Genomic DNA, 19733 nt, shown 5'->3' with positions numbered 1-19733 from the left:
GGTAGACCCACCCAACGTAAAGCTATCAATACCAACAATGACTAAACTGGTAACATATCCACAATGATGAAAGTGGCACTTGGGTGTTAACAACTGTCCAAATGAATTTGAGACCCATTCAACAGGAGGAAAATCCTGCCTAGTACTGTAAGTCAAAGGCTAGAGAACCTATGAGCACTTTTCTAGATTAGTTTAATTCCTAACAGTACTCTAAAGCTTATCCTTATGCCTGCAGATAAGTAGATCTGACCCCTCATTAAAGAAGCTTGTTTTTGCAGCACCAGGAATCTATTACAGAAAGCATAACTAGTCAAAGTTACAGTGGGATGCCAAGTCAGTCCAATTGGTACTCCCACACAACTCCTGAACCTAAAGTTCAGGGAACTTTACTGAAAAGGGGGAAGATGGTAAGAGCCAGAGGACCAGGGAGCCAGATGTGAACCTGAGCCTTCTAGATATGACAGAGAAGCCACAGCCATGAAGCAAGGTTGTCTAAAAGACCCTAACAATCCCAACAATCAACTTTCCAATATAGATGGGGGAACTCTCAAGAGACCCCACTCCTAGATAGCTACAATCAGCAACTACTAAAATAGAGAGAACTATTCTCCCCAAAGATGATGCCCCTAATTGTTTATCCCATACTAAATGGTTAGTCCTAGACACAAATCCATGCTGGCAACACTGAAGGGACTCTGCAGATTGTATTCATTTATTTACTCACTTATATGTACCTGTAATAACAGTGAAATAATAGGGAATTTTGGTGGCAGTAGAGGGGAATATTGAAGGAGTAGTGATGTAATTATATTTTAATAAAAGTAAAAGTTTGGAGAGGATTAGGGAAAAAATGAAGTATTCCCCATACCCCTTATACTCATTCAGCCTTCTTACAGATTCCTGATTGCCCTGTTCAAATGTTGTGTAAACTCTGAGCTGCATATGTAGGATTAATGAGAATTTCTCCAAACAAATGAGTATCACATTGGTATCATGTGACCCTAATGACTTTATGGGAAATGCCTTTATCCACTAAGCCAATTTCCCCCCAAAACATCTTACTTGAAGAAAATATATACATATGTTATGTATATAACATATATGTATACATATATAACATATATATCTATATGTTAAAAACTACAAAATCTATGTAAAAATTTTTACTATTAGAAAATTCAAGTGTACATATAAATGTAAGTGTTGGTATCCTGGCATTATGCTGATCCTGCCCCCTACCCACTCCCCACTCCCCCACCCCTGACAACAGGCAGGGCTCAAAACCAGCCTTCTGGCAGATACTTAAGAAAGTTCAAAGGGCCCTGTGTTACATAGCTACGTTGTGCTTACATTAAGTGGCTGCATGGACTCTACACAGAAACCAAGTGAGCTGTGGCCACTCGGAAATGAGCAGCTCCATAAGCTGGGCCAGCGGCAGCTTCATGACTCCAGTTTCAACCACCCCAACTGCTGAGCCTCATTCTAAACCGCTCCCTTTCCCAATAAACTCCACGTGGATTTGTTGAGTTGTGTGGTTCATGTTCATCATCTGAAGCTGCAGCACACAACAGTAAGGAAACTGCCAATGAAGATTTTTAAGAAAAACATAAGCTGTCATGTAAGGAGGGAACACTAACAATTGGATACACTAACAATTAACAAGCAGCCTATTTTTAATTTCAAATGAACCACATTATTCAAAAACTACATATAAATTAAGTCTACTGGACTCTTACAAATGTACTTGAATTTCATGAATCAAACACAGTTTCACGTGAAATGGAAAAAAGTATTACCTCACTTGATATTTGGGGAAAAAATTCATTAAAATAAAATTGATCATGACTTGGTGGCACACACCTTTAACATCATCTCTTGGGAGACAGAGGCAATCTCACTGAGGCAGAGGCCAGCCTGGTCTGTATAGTGAGACCTTATTTCAAAACAAAACTGATCTATCAAACTAAAAGACATCAATGCATATAGTTTATGCTGCTGCTAGTGTTGTTCTTCAACACAGTATTTTGATAGCCTCAGTTTTTCCAAGCAGGAGAGATGACAGGCACAAATTCCAAAAAAAAACTTTCAAAAGAATACACTTGCTCAGAGTGTTCAAATTTCTTACTTTAACAACATACAGAAGAAAATTCCTTTTCACCTTATTTGAAACAACATACACCTTTATTTTTAAGACTGAAGTTTTCATTCAGTTGGAAGGGGTTCTTAACTCTCCCAGGTTTTGTTCACTGTATTTAATGCTATAATTCTCTAGCCTCTACTTCCCTAGTGAATAAACGGCATGCACCAGGGCCAGCAAGATTGTTCACAGGTTAGGGTTGTTTCAAACTCAGACAACCTGAGTTCCTTCTCAGGACCTACATAGTGGAAAGAGCGGCACAGACTACTGAAAGCTGTCCACCTCCATGTATGCAGTCTGGCATGTGTACATCCATGTACATATACCTAAAAAAATGTAATGTTTATCAATTCTAATTTATGTAAAATGTGATTGCTCAAAAAAAGTATCTTAGCACTTTTGACAGGTTTTCATTCGACATCACATTCCAGATGTGTCCAAATTTACATTTTCATAACTCCTATTCCACCTCTTTCCAGCCTTTTTTAAATATTACACTTATGGGGCTGGAAAGAAGGTTCAGCAGCTCAGAGTATAGATAATGCTCTTCCAGAGGGCCCTAGCTGGATTTCTAGCACTCACCTTAGGAAGCTCACAGCCATCTGTAATTCCAGATCCAGGGGAACTACCTCCTCTGGCCTTTGCACACACCAACCCTCATGCACATATAAACACACCTATCCATAATTCAAAACTTTAAAAATACCATGAAAATTTATTTAAAGCCAGGCTGTAGTGGCACACGCCTTTAATTCCCATACTTGGGAGGCAGAGAGGCAGGCAGATCTCCAAGTTCAAGGCCAGCCTGGTCTACAGAGCAAGTTTCAGGAGCCAGGGCTACATGAGAAACCCTGTCTCAAAACAAAACAAGACAACAACAAAAAAGGTATTTAAAAATATCTCACTTTTTTATACATGTGTAGGAGATTGTGAATGCAAATGATGGCATGTGTGCAAATCCAAAAACTTGGGGACTCAGGACTCCCTCTTCAAATGGATTCTGAGGATCCAACTCAGTCTATCAAGCTTGTTGATAAGCACTTTTACTTCTGAGTCATCTCACTGGCCCTCCAGACGATTTTCTTTCATACCCCACAATAACAAGTTGACCAAAGACAATTCCACATGATGTACAGAGTTCTACCCACTGGGTTTCTTTTCTATGTGAGCTCTTTCATGTTTGTGAAGGCAGGTGGAAACCCTAAATGCTTTCCCACAATAATTACATATATAAGGCTTTTCTCCAGTATGAATTCTTTCATGGTCACGAAGGGATGTGGAAATCCTAAATGCTTTCCCACATTCCTTACATACATATGGTTTCTCTCCAGTGTGAATTCTTTCATGATTATAACAAGCATCACGTTGGATGAAGGCTTTCCCACAATGCTTACAAACATAGGGTTTCTCTCCAGTGTGAATTCTTTCATGGTTGTTAAGATGACTGGCACGAAGAAATGCTTTTCCACAGTGCTTGCAAACATAGGGTTTCTCTCCAGTGTGAATTCTCTCATGAATGTAACGAGCACTGGAATGGGTGAAGGCTTTTCCACAATGCTTACATAGGTAAGGTTTCTCACCAGTGTGAATTCTTTCATGCCTCCGGAAGGATGTAGAACATGAAAATGCTTTCCCACACTGTGCGCAAACATAGGGTTTCTCTCTAGTGTGAATCCTTTCATGACTGTACCAGCCGCTATAATGGGTGAAAGATTTTCCACAATGCTCACAAGTATAAGGTTTTTCTCCACTGTGAATTCTTTCATGGATGAGAAGGTCATAGGAACGGATGAAGGCTTTTCCACATTGCTTACACACATATGGCCGCTCCCCACTATGAATCCTTTCATGGTTCTGGAGGGATGAGGAATACCTGAAGGCTTTCCCACACTGCTTACATGTGTAACATTTCTCTTCAGGGTGAATTATTTCATGTTTGATAAGATGACTGGAATTAACCAAGGCTTCGTTATACTGCTTACACAGAAACTGCTTTTCTCCAATGGTTATCCTCTTATAGATTTGACCATAACTGTACCTCCAGAAGGCTTTCTCAACTTGCTTCCATTCATGGAGTTTATCTCCAGTGGGAATTCTCTCACAACACTGATCAGAATTGAGACTCCTACAGACTTCATTAGAAGATTCCTTATTTTGATAGGCTGTCTCTCTAGGACTTCTATTTGTCTGAGAGGACTCAGAGTAAGTCAAATCTTTCCAACATTTCTCATGTGTAAAAGCTTTCTCCACTTCTTCATGAGACCCATATGGCTTATCTGTAATTTCACATCTGAGGTGCACTTGTGAGAGTAAATGAGCAATGATGTCTCTTGCAAGCACACTGTTTTCAGATATTTCTATTGCAGGAGCCATGTCTCTTTGAAGAATATGCTCTGAAATCTGTGGCTCAATTTCTCCACACTGACGACCATCTCCATAGACACAGTTTCTTTCAACCACCTGAGTTCTGCAAAAAAAGGAGAAAAGCAAAACTACACTTTTATAATTCGCCAAGAGAAGTGCTAGATGTTGTGCCACTGTTATTACAGTATTCTGGAAGCAGTAGAAGGAAGACAGTAAGTATAAAGTCCATAGGGCCATATACAAACCCCTGGTAGAGGGGAATGACACTGCTGACTTTGTTTCTGTAAGAAGTTATAAATACAAATGGACTGAACACTCAGCTGAGGTCCTGAAGATAGCATACAAACATAAAGTTCTTAACTACTACTGCTTGGGTCTGGAGAGATGGCTCAGAGGTTAAGAGCACTAACTGCTCTTGCAGAGGTCCTGAGTTCAATTCCCAGCAACCACATGGTAACTCACAACCATCTGTAATGAGATCTGGTGCCCTCTTCTGGCCTGCAGGGATACATGCAAACAGAACACTGAATAAAAAATGTCTTTAAAAAAAAAAAAAAAAAAAAACCACTGCAGTTCATACTGTATGAACCACAGTTAACAAAGATGAATATTCTTAATGAAAAATAGTGTGCATTGAAATAGCTAAACATTCTTTATGTGATGCATTGTTAATAGGTTTCGATCTAAACCTGCAACTCACTTTACTTCTGTAGGAAGGGCAATTTGGGGGCAATGAAACACAGAAACAAATCTCACAAAGGTTAGTGTTGGATGTTTTGGCAATACTCATATACTACAGAATTGGCACCCTCAAATTCTGAATGTTCCAACTCAATGCACTTGTAAAGAAAATTTGAGGGCCAGGTGGTGGCACATACCTTTAAGCCCAGCACCAGGGAGGCAGAGGCAGGTGGATCTCTGTGAGTTCCAGGACAGGCTCCAAAGCTACACAGAAAAACCCTGTCTTGAAAAACCAAAAAAAGAAAAAGAAAAATGAAAAAAAAATTGAGATTAAAGATTAAATCAATTGTACCATGATGTGCTGAGTCATCTGCTTGTTTCTCAGATTTCCTACCACTTGTAAATACTTGATATGACTTCCTCTTTCTTTGAGTGTATATTACCTCACATTTTTCCTGAGATTTTGGTAGTTGTCTTCAATATTTTCCTTTCCCTTTGTTTTACCTAAAAAGTAAACCAAAAGAAATCATTATGACCTAATTCAATATCATACAAAAACTTACTAAATTCTATGCTTTGTTATTGTGCAATATGACTAGGAATGCTACATTTACCATCAAGCTCCTTTCCAATATTTCAATTCATGTATTCACACAGATGAATGAGAAATTGATGTTCTCTAATTAAAGTATAGAAATCACACTGTATTTTTTACCTATGGAGATCAGGTTCATAAAGGTTTCTGTCATCACATCTCTGTAGAGCTTCTTTTGACTGGAATCCAACAAAGCCCACTCTCCTAGGGAGAAGTTCACAGCCACATCCTCAAAGGTCACGGGCTCCTGAAATAATCCACATGAAAAAATGTCAAAAATGAGCTGACAACCTGACAGGATCCAGAGTTATGAAAGATGTTGGGAGCACCTGTAAGTACACTGAAGGCAGAGGTTAACTGGCCATTCTGACAGAAGCTTGAAACATGAGAATGCTGAAAGAAATGGGAACTGTCAAGGGTTTCAAAGGGAAACAAGGACACACAGAAACCAGGATAAAAGCTATTTGGGTTTTAACCAAAATTTGGCTTCATTCTGCCCAGAGCCGGATGACCCAAAAGAAGTTGAATTTAAAGAAAGTGAAATAATTTTACATAGAAAATAAGTATAAACAAGCTTAAAATTTTGGACAAGGAGAGTATAGATGACAAATCAGCCATGATTGTTAAAGAGATGAGCACTGAGCACTGGGACAATAAATAGTGAGGCATGCAATTAGCACAGTGACTGTATTAGCAAAATGGGACTCCATTGACTTGGACTATGCAAACATCACTCTAGGAACAATGCACCTCAACCCCTATGTTCACCCGGGGGATACTTGTATACCTACTATGTACAATGAAAACACTCCCCTTACTACCATGCTTCTACTCACATAGATTCTGTAATGCTTCAGGCACTTATGGGCAACTGTAGGTGGTTGTTTTTACTCTTTGCTCTTTACTCTTAGCACTTTGGGGGCCTGCCACCCAACTCCCAAATAAATACACAAACACTTACTTACGAATGCCTGGCCTTAGCTTGGCTTATTTCTAGCCAGCTTTTCTTAATTATCCCATCTACCTTTTGCCTCTGGGCTTTTACCTTTCTCTACTTCTGTTTATCTTCCCCCACCTCCCTTCTTATTTCCTGTTTGTGTGGCAGGGTTTCTGGCCCCTGGCATCCCCATCTACTCCTTTTCTCACTCCTCCCTCTTCTTCTTTTCTCCTATTTATTCTCTCTGCCTGCCAGTGCCACCTACCCTTTCTCCTGCTTTATAGAGTTAAACAAATGCAACATAAAAGAATGCAACACATCTTTGCATCATTAAACAAATAATCCAAAGCATAAATGAATGCAACACATCATCAACTAATATTCCACAATAGGCAATAGAATGATCTGCCCTGAATTAATTTTGGGTGTGTGCACAAAAAAAGGCAAATTACGTTCAAAATGAATCTCTGCGGAGACTTCTCTATTTATTATTTTATGCATATCATAATTAGGATTCCATAGGATTAAAATCAGGTATATTTGGGGAAGGAACAACTGCAGTAAGCAAAGGCTTACAAAATAGAAGCCTATCAAAACAACTCTCTGTATATGATACACAACTTAGCAACTAAACTTCTTGTCAACTGCACATTAAAAGGAAGCCTTAAACAATAATCTGGGCCCTTAAGTATCTCCACTCATGTAGCCAATTATCACCATTCAGAGTTTATTTCTGATCTGTACTATTGCATTACTAGCCCTGGCTACTTTTGCAAATCTATGAGGATCATTATTTCAACAGTCATGACTCTGGGGTTGAGCAACCCTTTCACAGGGGTCACCTAGAACCATCAGAAAACACAGATACTTACGTTACAATTTATAACTAGCAATTACAAAGTAGCAACAAAAATAACTTTATGGTTTGGGGAACACCACAAACCCCGCTACTTTCTAACCAGTTTTTCATACTGATGTCTATGGCTACAATGATTGATGGAACTAATCCACTTGGTTAAAAGGCCTCTTCAAGGGCTGAAGAGGTAGCTCAACAATCAAAAAACCATAACCGAATTCCTGCTCCTTGCCTTAGGATAGTTTCTACTCTGTGGAGCTGCAGAACCTAAGTCTACAGTCATGCAGAATGTATAGACTTTTTTTCTCTCCTCTTTCCATTTTTTCCCTATGATTGTGTATTTCTTTATTTGAAGTGATTCTGCTATATTTTGCTATCCCAAAATTAAAACATGGGTCCTCTGGATTCACTGAAGTTATTTCTGCTCTATCCCTACAGCTGACTGAATTTTAAGAGTTTTTCTCAGGCTGGGGGTGATGATGCCGGCCTTTAATTCCAGCACTGGGGAGCCAGAGGCAGGCAATTTCTGTGAGGTGGAAGCCAGACTCTTCACAGTTCATAGTGAGTTGCAGGACAGCCAAAGTTAAATAGTGAGACTCTGTCTCAAAATAATAACCTTTCTAGTCTTGCTTTTCCTTAGTTTCACATCCATCTAAATGATATATCTATTCCTGAAATGCAAACATTAAGAACATTTGTATTCTTGTGCTGTGGTTTCACAGAGGCAAAACAAATGACTAAGAGTGAAAGAAAGGACACAAATCCAGTTGGAAAGGAGATCAGCAGCTGCCTCATCCAACGACTGGATGAGACTCAGAGCAAGCCAAAGGAATGTAATGCCTTAATCAACAAACCTTACAACAAGATAAATAGATAAATTTTCCTGCATCCTGATACTGTTTCTGTTCTCTGGAACAAAGCCAAATTCTGCTGCTACTTTTAATACATTTTCCCCAGTCTTTTTTTTTTTTTTTTCATTTTCTCTTTTTCTTTTCCCATGTGTCCAGCATGCCATAACTTGAAGAGTTCTGATGCTCAAGTTGGAGACAATAAGGTCTTACACACACACACATACACACACACACACACACACACACACACACACACACACAATCTTTGTGGGAATATTTTTTGTGACAATTGCAAAGGATTATAGAGTTGACCAAATCAAATGTTGGGGAGGTGAAGAGGAAAAACTGCCCTGAGATCTGAAGAAAGCAGGCCACCACTCCTGGATATGCTAGTAAGTTTTATATCAACTTGACACAAGCTGGAGTCATCTGAGAGGAGGGAACCTTGATAAATTGTCTCTGTAAGATAGGGTGGTGCCATCTCTGGGCAGGTGGTCCTGTGTGCTATAAGGAAACAAGCTGAGCAAACCACAAGAGCAAGCCAGTAGGTAGGCAGCACCCCTTCCAGGCCTGTGTATTAGCTGTAGCCTCCAGGCTCTCAGTTTGAGTGCATTGGCCTTCAAGGGACTGTGATTCAAGACATGTAAACCAAATTAACCCTTTCCTCCCCAAGTTGCTTTTGGTCATGGTGTTTCATCACAGCAATAGAAGCCCTAACTAAGACATATGGCAAAACTGCTCTCCCAAGCTCCAGCATCCAGGAAGCAAGCTCCCGACTGAGGATTCTTTGACCTTCTACCTTCCCTTACCTACTCTCTTTTTACTTTTAAAATATCTGTTGTCTTTCTCAGTGTACAGCGTCTAAGAATCAAGAGCCATTAGGACATCTGACACTGGTCAGGGGTTCACATATGCTATCTTTTCTATATCATAAGATACTCTACCACTCAGTAAAACAAAGAGTTTATGTCAGTATCTAATTTCCTATTGAAACCTTGAGAAAACAAGCTTTCTTCTAGGACAGCATTTCACTGACTTACTAAATAAGTAGATAGCCTGCCAGGACCCTATTTTTAAGGTTACTTTTAATTGTGTGTTGATGTCTGTGTGTATGTGTGAATATGTGTATATGAATGCAGTGTCCAGGGACCAGAGAGGTCATCTGATCACCTGGAGCTAGAGTTATAGATAACTGTAGCTGGGAATAGAACTTGCATCCTCTCCAAGACAACCTCATAACCACTGTCTTAACCAATGAGTCATCTCTCTCTAGCCCCAACCCTATGTTTATAAGGATTATAACCCTACATACATACTATGGCTTCAACCTTTGCACCAACTCTGTCAGTCAGTAACCCAATACATGAGACAGTGCCTTTCACAAGATGTCTGTTGTAGGATTATGTATTCCATCCAAGAAGAGTTTAGCCAAAAGCCATTGCCTGCATGAGTAGTACTATACAGTCACAAAAGGACAGATTATGGAGGAACTCACAAAGAGATATGAAAACAAAACAAAAGAGATATGGCATCTCTTACAAGCACAACACCTGAAGATGCTCAGCATCCAAAGCAGAGATTCTAGATGGGGATCTACCAGAGTCTACATTCTGATATTCCCTCTTTTGAGGGAACTTTTCCATTTCAGAGGAAACTGTCGATGATTCTCCATTTCTTCCTTCCTGTTAAGGTTACCGTGGGCAACTCCTTGTGTGTAGTGACAAATTTCCTCCACCTGCCCAAAACCTCAGGTATATTAGTAATCACTAGCAATAATAGTTTGACCCAGACAAAAACATGTCACATTCATTGTAATACTGCCTAGACCCAGGACAAACAGGGACCCACAGAGAAATTATCCCAAAACAGAGCCTCAAATAAAATACTATTCTTTACCTAGATCTTATTTGTAGAAGACAAGAGAAACGGTGTGAGATTCCCAATATTCAAGCCTCCATGGTCCTCTAACAAGACTCCTTCATTTTCCAAGGAACCAGGGGAAGCCCAAAAGGGGAACCTCAAACTTGTCCTTGATACTGTGAATGATACATTCCTGAGTGGTCTGTGTCTCCAAGAAGAATCCCTTACCATCCTGCCCTTATGTTTCATCAACCCAAAAGCTACAATAACTGAGACCTACAATAATGCTTTGCTGTGACCTTCCCACCTGAAGCTGACAGAATCTCCAGGGAAACTGATATCTGATTCAGTTTACAACAATAAGGTTTTCTTAAATACTTGTCTGCACTTAGAAACAACCCCCCCACAAAAAAAAAAATGGGCTCAAAGAACAAGGATTTTATTCTTTATCTTTTTATTGAATGAGCCAAGACTTCATGATCAAATTTTGTTCAAATGCTCAGTGTATATGATTTATGCTTTTCCTCTCAAATAAAGCCTCACTTGCTGCTTAACTACTGCCAGGACAATAGGAAAAATTCTGTTACAAAGAAATATTCCCATACTTCTGCTATATCACAGATATTTGAATCTATTTGTAAAATTTGGCCAACTGCACAATACTTAATGTCTATGACCTTCAGTTATTTAGAATGATGATTAAATAGACAGCAGCACTAATTATAAAAATGAAGTAAAGCACTTGGTTTCCTTAGCCAAAGGCCCTCTCATTAGTGCAGAATCTAAGATGTACATCTTTCAGATAATATCCATGATCTCCTCAGAAACTAGATACTGGGGAGCCGAATGTAGCGATGCACACATTTAATCCCAATATTCAGGAGGCAAAAGCACTGGATCTCTGTGAGTTCAAGGCGAGCCTGCTATACATAATAAGTTCCTGGACAGCCAGAGCTACAGAGTGAGACCTTGTCTTGGAAAAAAAAAAGGAAAAAACCAAACCAAACAAACAAACAAAAAGAAAGAAAGAAAAGAAATACTGGGTACCTACAGACACGCGCGCGTGCGCGCGCGCGCACACACACACACACACACACACACACACACCAAACACAAAAACAGAAATGTGATGACACACTCCTTTAATATCAGAACCTGGGTGGGAGTCAGAGATGGCTAGATATGTAAGTCTAAGGCCAGCCTGGTCTACACAGTGAGTTCCAGGACAGCCAGAAGTACAAAGTGAGACCATGTCTCTGAGGAATAAAAGGAGGAGGAGGAAATGTTAATGACTATCATAAGGGTCTTTCATAATACACTATAATCAGGAATTCAGAATTTTTACACAGTATTTGCACAGTGAGATGCTGAGAAAAGAAAAACGGATTTCCTTAGTTGGGAAAACATATGGCAGCAACAATTCCTTCCAACCTGGAGAGAAAGGGTTCTACCAGGTACTTCAAACTACCTCCTGGGCTGTAACACTTCAGGATATAAACTCTCAGTTCACGCTTTGCATCTCAGCTTTCCGTCCATTTGAGACACAGTCTCATGGACTCCAGAAAGCTGGGTGACAATCATCTTCAACAATTAGACATTAGATACCCTAAGTAAACTTAAAACCCCCCCAACAACATTTCCAATTTGCATTCTTATTCCATTCTATCCTATTTACTCATGTATAGTATTTGTGTGTATGTCTGTGTGCCAGGGCATGCAGACGGGAGGTCTGAGAACAAGTTAAAGGAGCTGACACCAGCCTTCTTCCCCTGTGTTCTAGAGACTGTCCTCATGTTGTCAGGGCTAGTGGTGAGGGCCTTTACCTGCTGAGCCGTCCTGCTGCCTCTCACATTTTAATATTTCTCAAATAGTTTTTTAGTTTTTAATTTTTTGAGAATTTCATACACAAGTACTATATTTTTAGCATTTCCACCTCTACCAACTCTAACTCCTCCCATGCCCTGCTCAAATTCATGATCTCTTCTTCAGTTACATATATGTAACTTTAGTTACATGTGTGTATACATATACATACAAATACACACACACACACACATTTCCAACCTGCTGAGTCCATTCAGTGTTGCCGATATGCATTTAGAGATTTAGGGCTGACCACTTGATGTTGGATAGCCTAGGAGAGGGCTCATCCCTGAAAAAGATAGATTCTCCCTCTTTTAGTAGCCATGACTTGTCTGAAGCTCTTCATCTATGGTTGGGGCCTTGTGACATATCCCCTATCCATGTTGGCATGTCACCTGGTGCTGACAATTGTGTAGGTCTTGCTTAGGTGACCAGATGGCTGCAATTTCATGGGTGCAGACCCCTTATTGTATAGACACTATCTTGCTGCAGCCATGCTGGTCCTCTGGCTCTTCAAATCTTTCTGCCTCCTCTTTCATGATGCTCCCTGAACCTAGGGAATATGTAAATGTATCAACTGGGGTTGAGCACCCAACTGTCTGCTGCTTTCCTGCCTATCAGCCTCACCTACACTAGGTCCTGGGATGGGTTTTTCTAACACTGATAAGACACCATTTGGTCTCCCCATGAACAAAATGTGGTGCCCAGCCCACAAGAAGAATGATAGACTCAAATGTACAGGGGAAAAGTCAGTGTGTTAAAGTTGCCACAAGAAAACTGAAAGACTGTGTGAAGCAAAAACTTTACAAGCTGAGAGCCAATTTTATCTTGGGCCCTCTAACTTAGCCATGCCCACCTCCATGTGTGACTATTAGGTAAGTCTTTTCATGTCAGTAAATCTGAAATATAAAATATATACTGTTGACACTCTTCTCCTAGGTAGTGGCCCTCCACTCCCTGGTTCTCAGTTACTTCTGGACCTCATATTCTCAATACGCTTACATGGTTTGTTTCATCAAGAATCTAACAGGTCCACCTGCAGATGATCCTTCAACAATAGGTGTCACCAGGAAGAACCAAGGACACTCATGTGACCAGGGTCAGGGGAAACATCTATTTGACCCTGAACCAACAAAAAAAGAAGGTTCTTGGCACTCTCCAAGGAAATATAGTAACTTTAGATACAAAATAAGATGTACATCCCTATCTGTTCGGGTTTGTTTTCTCTTGCGGTGAAAAAGAATATGACTTACTTGACTTACATGTTCTGATCATGGAAGCCAAGGCTAGAACTCAAAGCAGGGCAGGTACCTGGAGGTGGGAACTGAAGAAGGGCCCAGGAAGGAAATACTGCTTACTGACTGGCTTCTTACAGCTTGCTCCAGCTGTTCTGTTATAAAACCCAGAAGACCCCATCCAGAGTCAGCTGGGCCCTCCCATATTAACCATTAATTAGCAAAATGAGACTTACTGGCAAGCAGTCCTTTAATTAAAGTTCCCATATCCCAGAAGCACATAGCTTGTGTTGAGCTGACTAAAGAAAAACAAAACAAAACCAAAAACCTAACTAGTATACAACCCAAAAAAAAAAAAAAAAAAAAAAAAAAAAAAAAAATGCAGCTAGGAACCTATTTGCAACCCAAGCCTCCCACTTCCAATACACTGCACATATACATGCTTAGAACAATGAGAATTTTCCCTCAGGAAACCCTTAGCAAAGCCCTGTTTCTATTTAAATATATCTTGGAACACACCTAGGACCTATGGTCTTATGCGGCCTGAACTAGTACAATAAAGCAAATCATGTCTTCCAAGTGAACTTTTAGGAGAACCACCTATTTACCATTTATGCCTATGGATAACTGGGCATATATATGATTAGAAAAAGATACACTGTAAGAGAAGACATGTGCAAAAATACACTGTAAGAGAGGACATGCGCAATGAGTTTACCCAGTGCAAATCTATCAAAACAGAGAACCACGATGCATGCTATGCTCCTTAGGAACCAAACTCTCCCTTTTCTTGATCTCTATAAAATGAAGTTCCTACCAGGTGGTGGTGCACTACACCTTTAATCCCAGTTCTCAGGAGGCAAAGTCAGGCAGATCTCTGTGAATTTGAGGCCAACCTGGTCTACAAGCATGAGTTCCAGGACAAGAAATCCTGTCTTGAGAAGATGGGTGGGTGAGTGGGTGGGTGGGTGGGTGGATGGATGGATGGATGGAAGCTCCTAAGAATAATCAGGCTCCTTTGGCACAATGATTCATGTAATTCACTATCACACTTTACTGTGTGTTTGTGAGTGAGGCATGTGGACTTGCTTTGAATAAAGTTACTTGACTACTTTTGCAAGTCAATGGGAGCATTTTTCTTTTCAATAATTTAAATAATAGGCCAGGAATCTGCAAACACCTATCCCCAGATATGGCCAACATTAGGAAGGGTACACTGAAGGCAAGGCCACAACTACTAGATCAATAAGAGGAACAGTTACATGAAGGCAAGTGCCTACTCATCAAAAGTTCCAAAGTGTAAAAATGCAAATCCTTGTGAAAGAAAACCCCTGAACTAAGAATGCAGCCAAGGGGCTTCACTGCTGAAGAGGCTGTTTCCCTAGAGTCACCAAGCTTTGTAAAGCAATACAGTAGGGCTAAGGATGCCGCTCAGTTGTTATAGCACTTAACAACCACTGCTGAACAGCTGAATTCCATCCCCAGCACTGCATAAAACTGAGCTTGACTGTTCAAACCTGTCATCACACTCCAGAGCTAGAGGTAGGGATATCATAAACTCAAGGTCACCTTCAGCTATGTATTTAGTTCTATATACAAGCTAGATGAATGATAACTTGCCTCTCTTTTTTAAAAGAAAAAGAAAGGAGGCAACAGGTCTCAAATGCCTAAAAAAATAAAAAAACTTGCAAAATAAGCCAAATGACTTGAGAGTTTGATTGCAAGAAGACACAAAAAGTGAAAAGAAGAAAGCCAATAGTACAGGATCGAAAGCAGCAACACAAAGTATCTCACAAACTTAATAGTAATAAAGTATTTCTCAACATAATGCACACTCAAGTTCAAAAACGTTTTCACCAGAAAAAAAAAATAAGGATGTCTTTGTCTCAGGCTGACTATCCCAAAGGTTTAGATATTACCGGCTACAGAGAACAAATACTTGAAGGCAAAGGGAAAGAGCTGAAGATTAATTTTCTCCCAAGAACTCTATTCCAATTAAATTCTGATTGACGAATTCTCATCCGGTTCTTTCTGTTTGGAGAAACCCACTAGAGTAAAACAAAATTATGGTTACAAGAACAGGCTTACAGACACACACACACACACAAAAGCAACAAGACTGCAAAAGCTTTTCAAAATCCTACTTACTGCCTTGATTTATTAATCAAGAAAAAAATTGACCTGCATTATCATTAAAAAGAGAGGAAGCGATACAATAAGAGGTAGAAAAATAGAACCAGAGGAGAAAAGCCTTCACATAGTGAGGAACATTTGCCTAACGTGCCTAAAGCCTGTGGTTCAATTTTAGTACCAAAAGGAAAAATATATACATATATACACAGTGATCACAGAGGAAAACTAAAGCAGGACAAACGGAAGCTCGAGGACAAACGGGCAACAGCGCTCACTACCGCATCAGTTTGGATTCAGCATCACCAACCTGCCAGCGCCGCAATTTCTGCAGAAGCTCGAGTTCGAGGTACGGACTCTCCCTGAGAGGAGTGGGATGAAGCCGCTTAACAGGAAAGAGACAGGACCGGAGGCTGGTCTCCTGGTCAAAGCTGCAGTGATGTCACAAACCCGCCACCCTCGAATCCAGAAGCGCACGGAACACTCACCATTCTGTGCTTGTGACGCATCCTGGTGTCCTCTCCAAGTAGCCCACAATCGGCAGAAATGACGGTCGCCAAGGCAAAACAGCCACGAATCTCCCCGAAGCTACACAGGCTCCAAAATGGCAGCAAGGGCGGAACCCTTCGGTCATCTGCGCTTCTTATTGGACAGTTAATGAAGCAGAATAACAGCGTCGTTCATTGGTGAATAAAATTCTCCCCGCCTCCGATGAACCGAACTGAAGGGCAACAGTTGGCGTGCCTGTGCAGCTAAAGAGGCAGTTATCACTTGTGATCCTTTCAGTCTGCACTTCGCTAGTACAAATTTGGCACAACCTGAAGTTTCGTGGCATCTAAGCAAATATTCTGTAGGCTTTTTAGTGCATTGTATATTCAATGGGCCCTTCCTAGTCAGCCACCTCCCATCCCACCTCCTCCCCAGCACCAAAGAAATAGTGCTGCAGCTTTGCAATAGAACTTCTAAACTTAATATCCCAAGGAAAAAAACCAAGACGTCGCGTTAGGAGAGATCTTCAATTTGGACAAATGAACAGAAAGGGAAATCTGATAAGCAAGCTCAAGACTTGGGGATGAGGTAAAGTGAAGGTTTCCTCACCTTGTGTTTCAATCTACCCATTTTCTGCCAACAAAATCAAAACATATCAACAAGGAATGCAATTATACAATATCCGGAGGAAAATGGAATTAGAGGCTGTTGAACTTCAAACAGAAAGGTTTCTTGAACCAAATGCACAAGGAAATTGAACAGAAAAAGACAAAACTACTTTGGAATTTTATCTTACCCCAGGCAGAATAGCCAAGATCAATAAAACAAATGGCAGCAAATGCTGGTGAGGATGTGGGTAAATGGGAACAACTTATTCATTGCTGGTGAGAGTGCAAACTGCTACAGCCACCATGTAAATTAGCATGGAGTTTCTTCAGGAAGCTGAGAATCAATCTATCCTAATATACAACTAGTCCATTCTTGGACATATACCCACAGGACTCTATATCTTACTACAGAAATATTTGCTTATCGCTGTTTATTGCTGGTCTATTCATTATAGTCAGAAATCGGAAATAGCTTAGATATCCATCAATTTATAGATGGATAATGAAAATGTAATATATTTACACAATTGAATACTATTAGCAAATAAATGGGTAGAGCGAAAATCATCCTGAGTGAGGAAATCCAGGCTTCAAAAGACAAATATTGAATGTTTTCACTTATATGTGGATGTAACTTTTAAACTTTACATATGTTTCAATCTAAATAACTACAGAGGCTATGTAGCTAGTAAGATGCCAGGAAGGAGGTGTGATCTTCCATGGAAGAAGAAATAGAGTGCAGGGTTATAAGCATATAAAGGAAAACTAGAATGGGGGGATTAAATACGGAGGAGAATGGGAGAGCAGCATAAAGGGGGTAATATGCAAAGACAAAACTAATACTGAAAACCTTTTGAAAAGCCATATGAAAACCAACTATTGTAGAAGCTTTCTAAAATGTATGCATACACGAGAGGAATCTAAATGGGGGAGGCAATGTCCCAGCTAGACATCTTATGCCACCAACTAACACCTCTAGTGCCAGGAATCTATCTGGAAGAGAAGGTGGAAATATTCTAAAAGCCAAAGGTGGGAGTGACTCCAAAGAAACAATGTCTTCCAAAGACTGCAGTATTAATACAGTATGAACTTACAGAGACTGTGAAAGCATTTATAGGATCTGCACAGGTTCAAACCAGGCAAAATCTCAGCACTGAGAAAGGGGTGTAAGCACAAAGTTCTACCTCTAACCAAGAAGCTACTTGAAATTGATATTTGCTGGAAAAAAAAAAAAGTCTGTCTTCAATGGGCAGTGGTGGCACATGTCTTTAATCCCAGCACTAGGGAGTCAGAGGCAGGCAGATCTCTGTGAGTTCCAGTCCTGGTCTACAAGAGCTAGTTCCAGGACAGGCTCTAGAGCCACAGAGAAACCCTGTCTTGGAAAACCAAAAAAAAAAAAAAAAAAGTGAAAATATATTTTGGCTGGGTGGTGGTGGTGCATGTCTTTAATCCCAGCCCTAGGGAGGCAGAAGCAGACAGATCTTTGTGAGTCTGATGACAGCCTAGTCTATAAGAGCTAGTTCCAGTACAGCTTCCAAAGCTACAGAGAAACCTTGTCTCAAAAAAACAAAACTAAAAAGTCTCTTTTCTCAAATGGAGTGTCATTGGGTATATCAAAAACACTCCAGGGCATGCCCCAGTCTCAAGAGTAGTTGCCCAACACAAAACAGGCTTGATATATTGGGAACATTTTTGTTTTGTTTTAGTTTTTGTCTTTTCTTTTTGCTTTGACTTTTGGGTTTTCTTGTGATTTCCATCTTGTTGATAAGAAATTAGCTCTTTATTGGGCAGAACTGCACTTCCCCCATAAAGGGGTACACCGTTGTTTTCTCCACACCACTGGGAAATGATATAAGGAACCTGCACTCATTCTGGAGTAGACCTAAACATAAAAGACTTCACTTTATCACAAATCCAGATTATTTTCATGGAAATTTGAAGCTTCCTAGGGACAGGGGAAATCATAATGGAGGTTTGTAGAAACTTCTGAAATTTTAATATTACATCTTTGGTACATTATAATTATTCCATTTGTGGGCTACAATGTGATGTTCTGACACATGTAGATTTTGGATAATACTGTGATGAGATAAGCATAGGTATCTCCTCCAACATATATCTGTGAAGTGGTAATTCTTAAGTTGAGAAGAAGAAAAGGCAGACAAGGGAACAAGAAGCTCTATGGTAGTATAGGACTTTATTCAGGTGAAAAACATAGAGGGGTCTCTGGTGTAAGAATTGAAGCCTGCCATCTGCTTACAGGACATGAAGGAGGAATGGGGTTGAAGCTTTCTTGTCTTGAACCACAGTGACAGATAAATATCATCTGTGGCTGGCCTTTCATGGGGATTAATAAGAGCAGGGAAGGCTAGAGAAACAAGCTTACTTTGGTTCTAGAAAACAAATTACTGCAATTTTTGGAATCATTACCATTCAACCAAACTGGAGGGATTTTACAAAGTGAAATGGCCTTAAAAAATCTATTTCATGATTTTTAAGAAAGATTTTAAGCTGAGTATGGTGGAAGTCAGAGGAAAACTTGCAAGTCTATTCTAACTTCATACCATGTGGGCTCCTGGGATTCAACTCAGGTCACCAGGCTTGGCAACATATTGCTTTACCTAAGCCATCTCACAGGCCCCTCTATGGAGTTCTTCACCAGTCTCTGAACCAACATCATAGGTCCTTTAAATCAGGTCTCATCATTACCAACAATAGGGTCATCTTCACTATTTTCTATCTCATTAAGTACAAATAGAAGCTGAATCAAGTGTGAGCACTACTTCCTTTTCTTGGTCTTGTAGTAAAATAATTGTCTATTAATTTGAGGTCTCTTTACTGTTTGAGTGGAATGTTCTGTAACATGTCTGTTAGATCTGTTTTCGTGGTGGTAGTGGTGGTATGTGTGTGCGTGTGTGTGAGTGATGTCATTTAACTCCAGAATTTCTGTGTTTAGTTTTTGTCTGGGTGACTTGTCTATTAGTGACAGAAGGGTATTAAAATCACCCACTACTGCTGTGTTAGAGTCAGTGTGTGATCTGAGACTTAATGTTGTTTCTTTAAGGAACTTGGCAACTGGGTGCCTCTGTGTTTGTTGTGTAAATGTTTAGAATTATATAATCTTAGT

At 40.0% G+C, this 19733-nt stretch overlaps 1 protein-coding gene across 1 annotated transcript in view; it reads right to left on the bottom strand.

The window, feature by feature from the left end:
- Nucleotides 1-3056: 3056 nt before the first annotated feature.
- The window catches only part of LOC127216530 (zinc finger protein 14), a 39067-nt gene continuing 22390 nt past the window's right edge, over nt 3057-19733 (bottom strand). Inside the window, exons 5-8 of the mRNA XM_051177233.1 lie at nt 15998-16148; nt 5898-6024; nt 5626-5686; nt 3057-4604 (exon numbers count right to left, since the gene is read on the bottom strand). Coding sequence (XP_051033190.1) covers nt 3278-4604; nt 5626-5686; nt 5898-6024; nt 15998-16148 — 1666 coding nt within the window. The 3' untranslated portion in view covers nt 3057-3277. The remainder of the gene's footprint in view (nt 4605-5625; nt 5687-5897; nt 6025-15997; nt 16149-19733) is intronic.

Source organism: Phodopus roborovskii, unplaced genomic scaffold, assembly GCF_943737965.1.
Source record: "Phodopus roborovskii unplaced genomic scaffold, PHOROB, whole genome shotgun sequence".
Lineage (NCBI taxonomy): Eukaryota > Metazoa > Chordata > Mammalia > Rodentia > Cricetidae > Phodopus > Phodopus roborovskii.
This window is presented reverse-complemented; position numbering and strand designations above follow the sequence as displayed.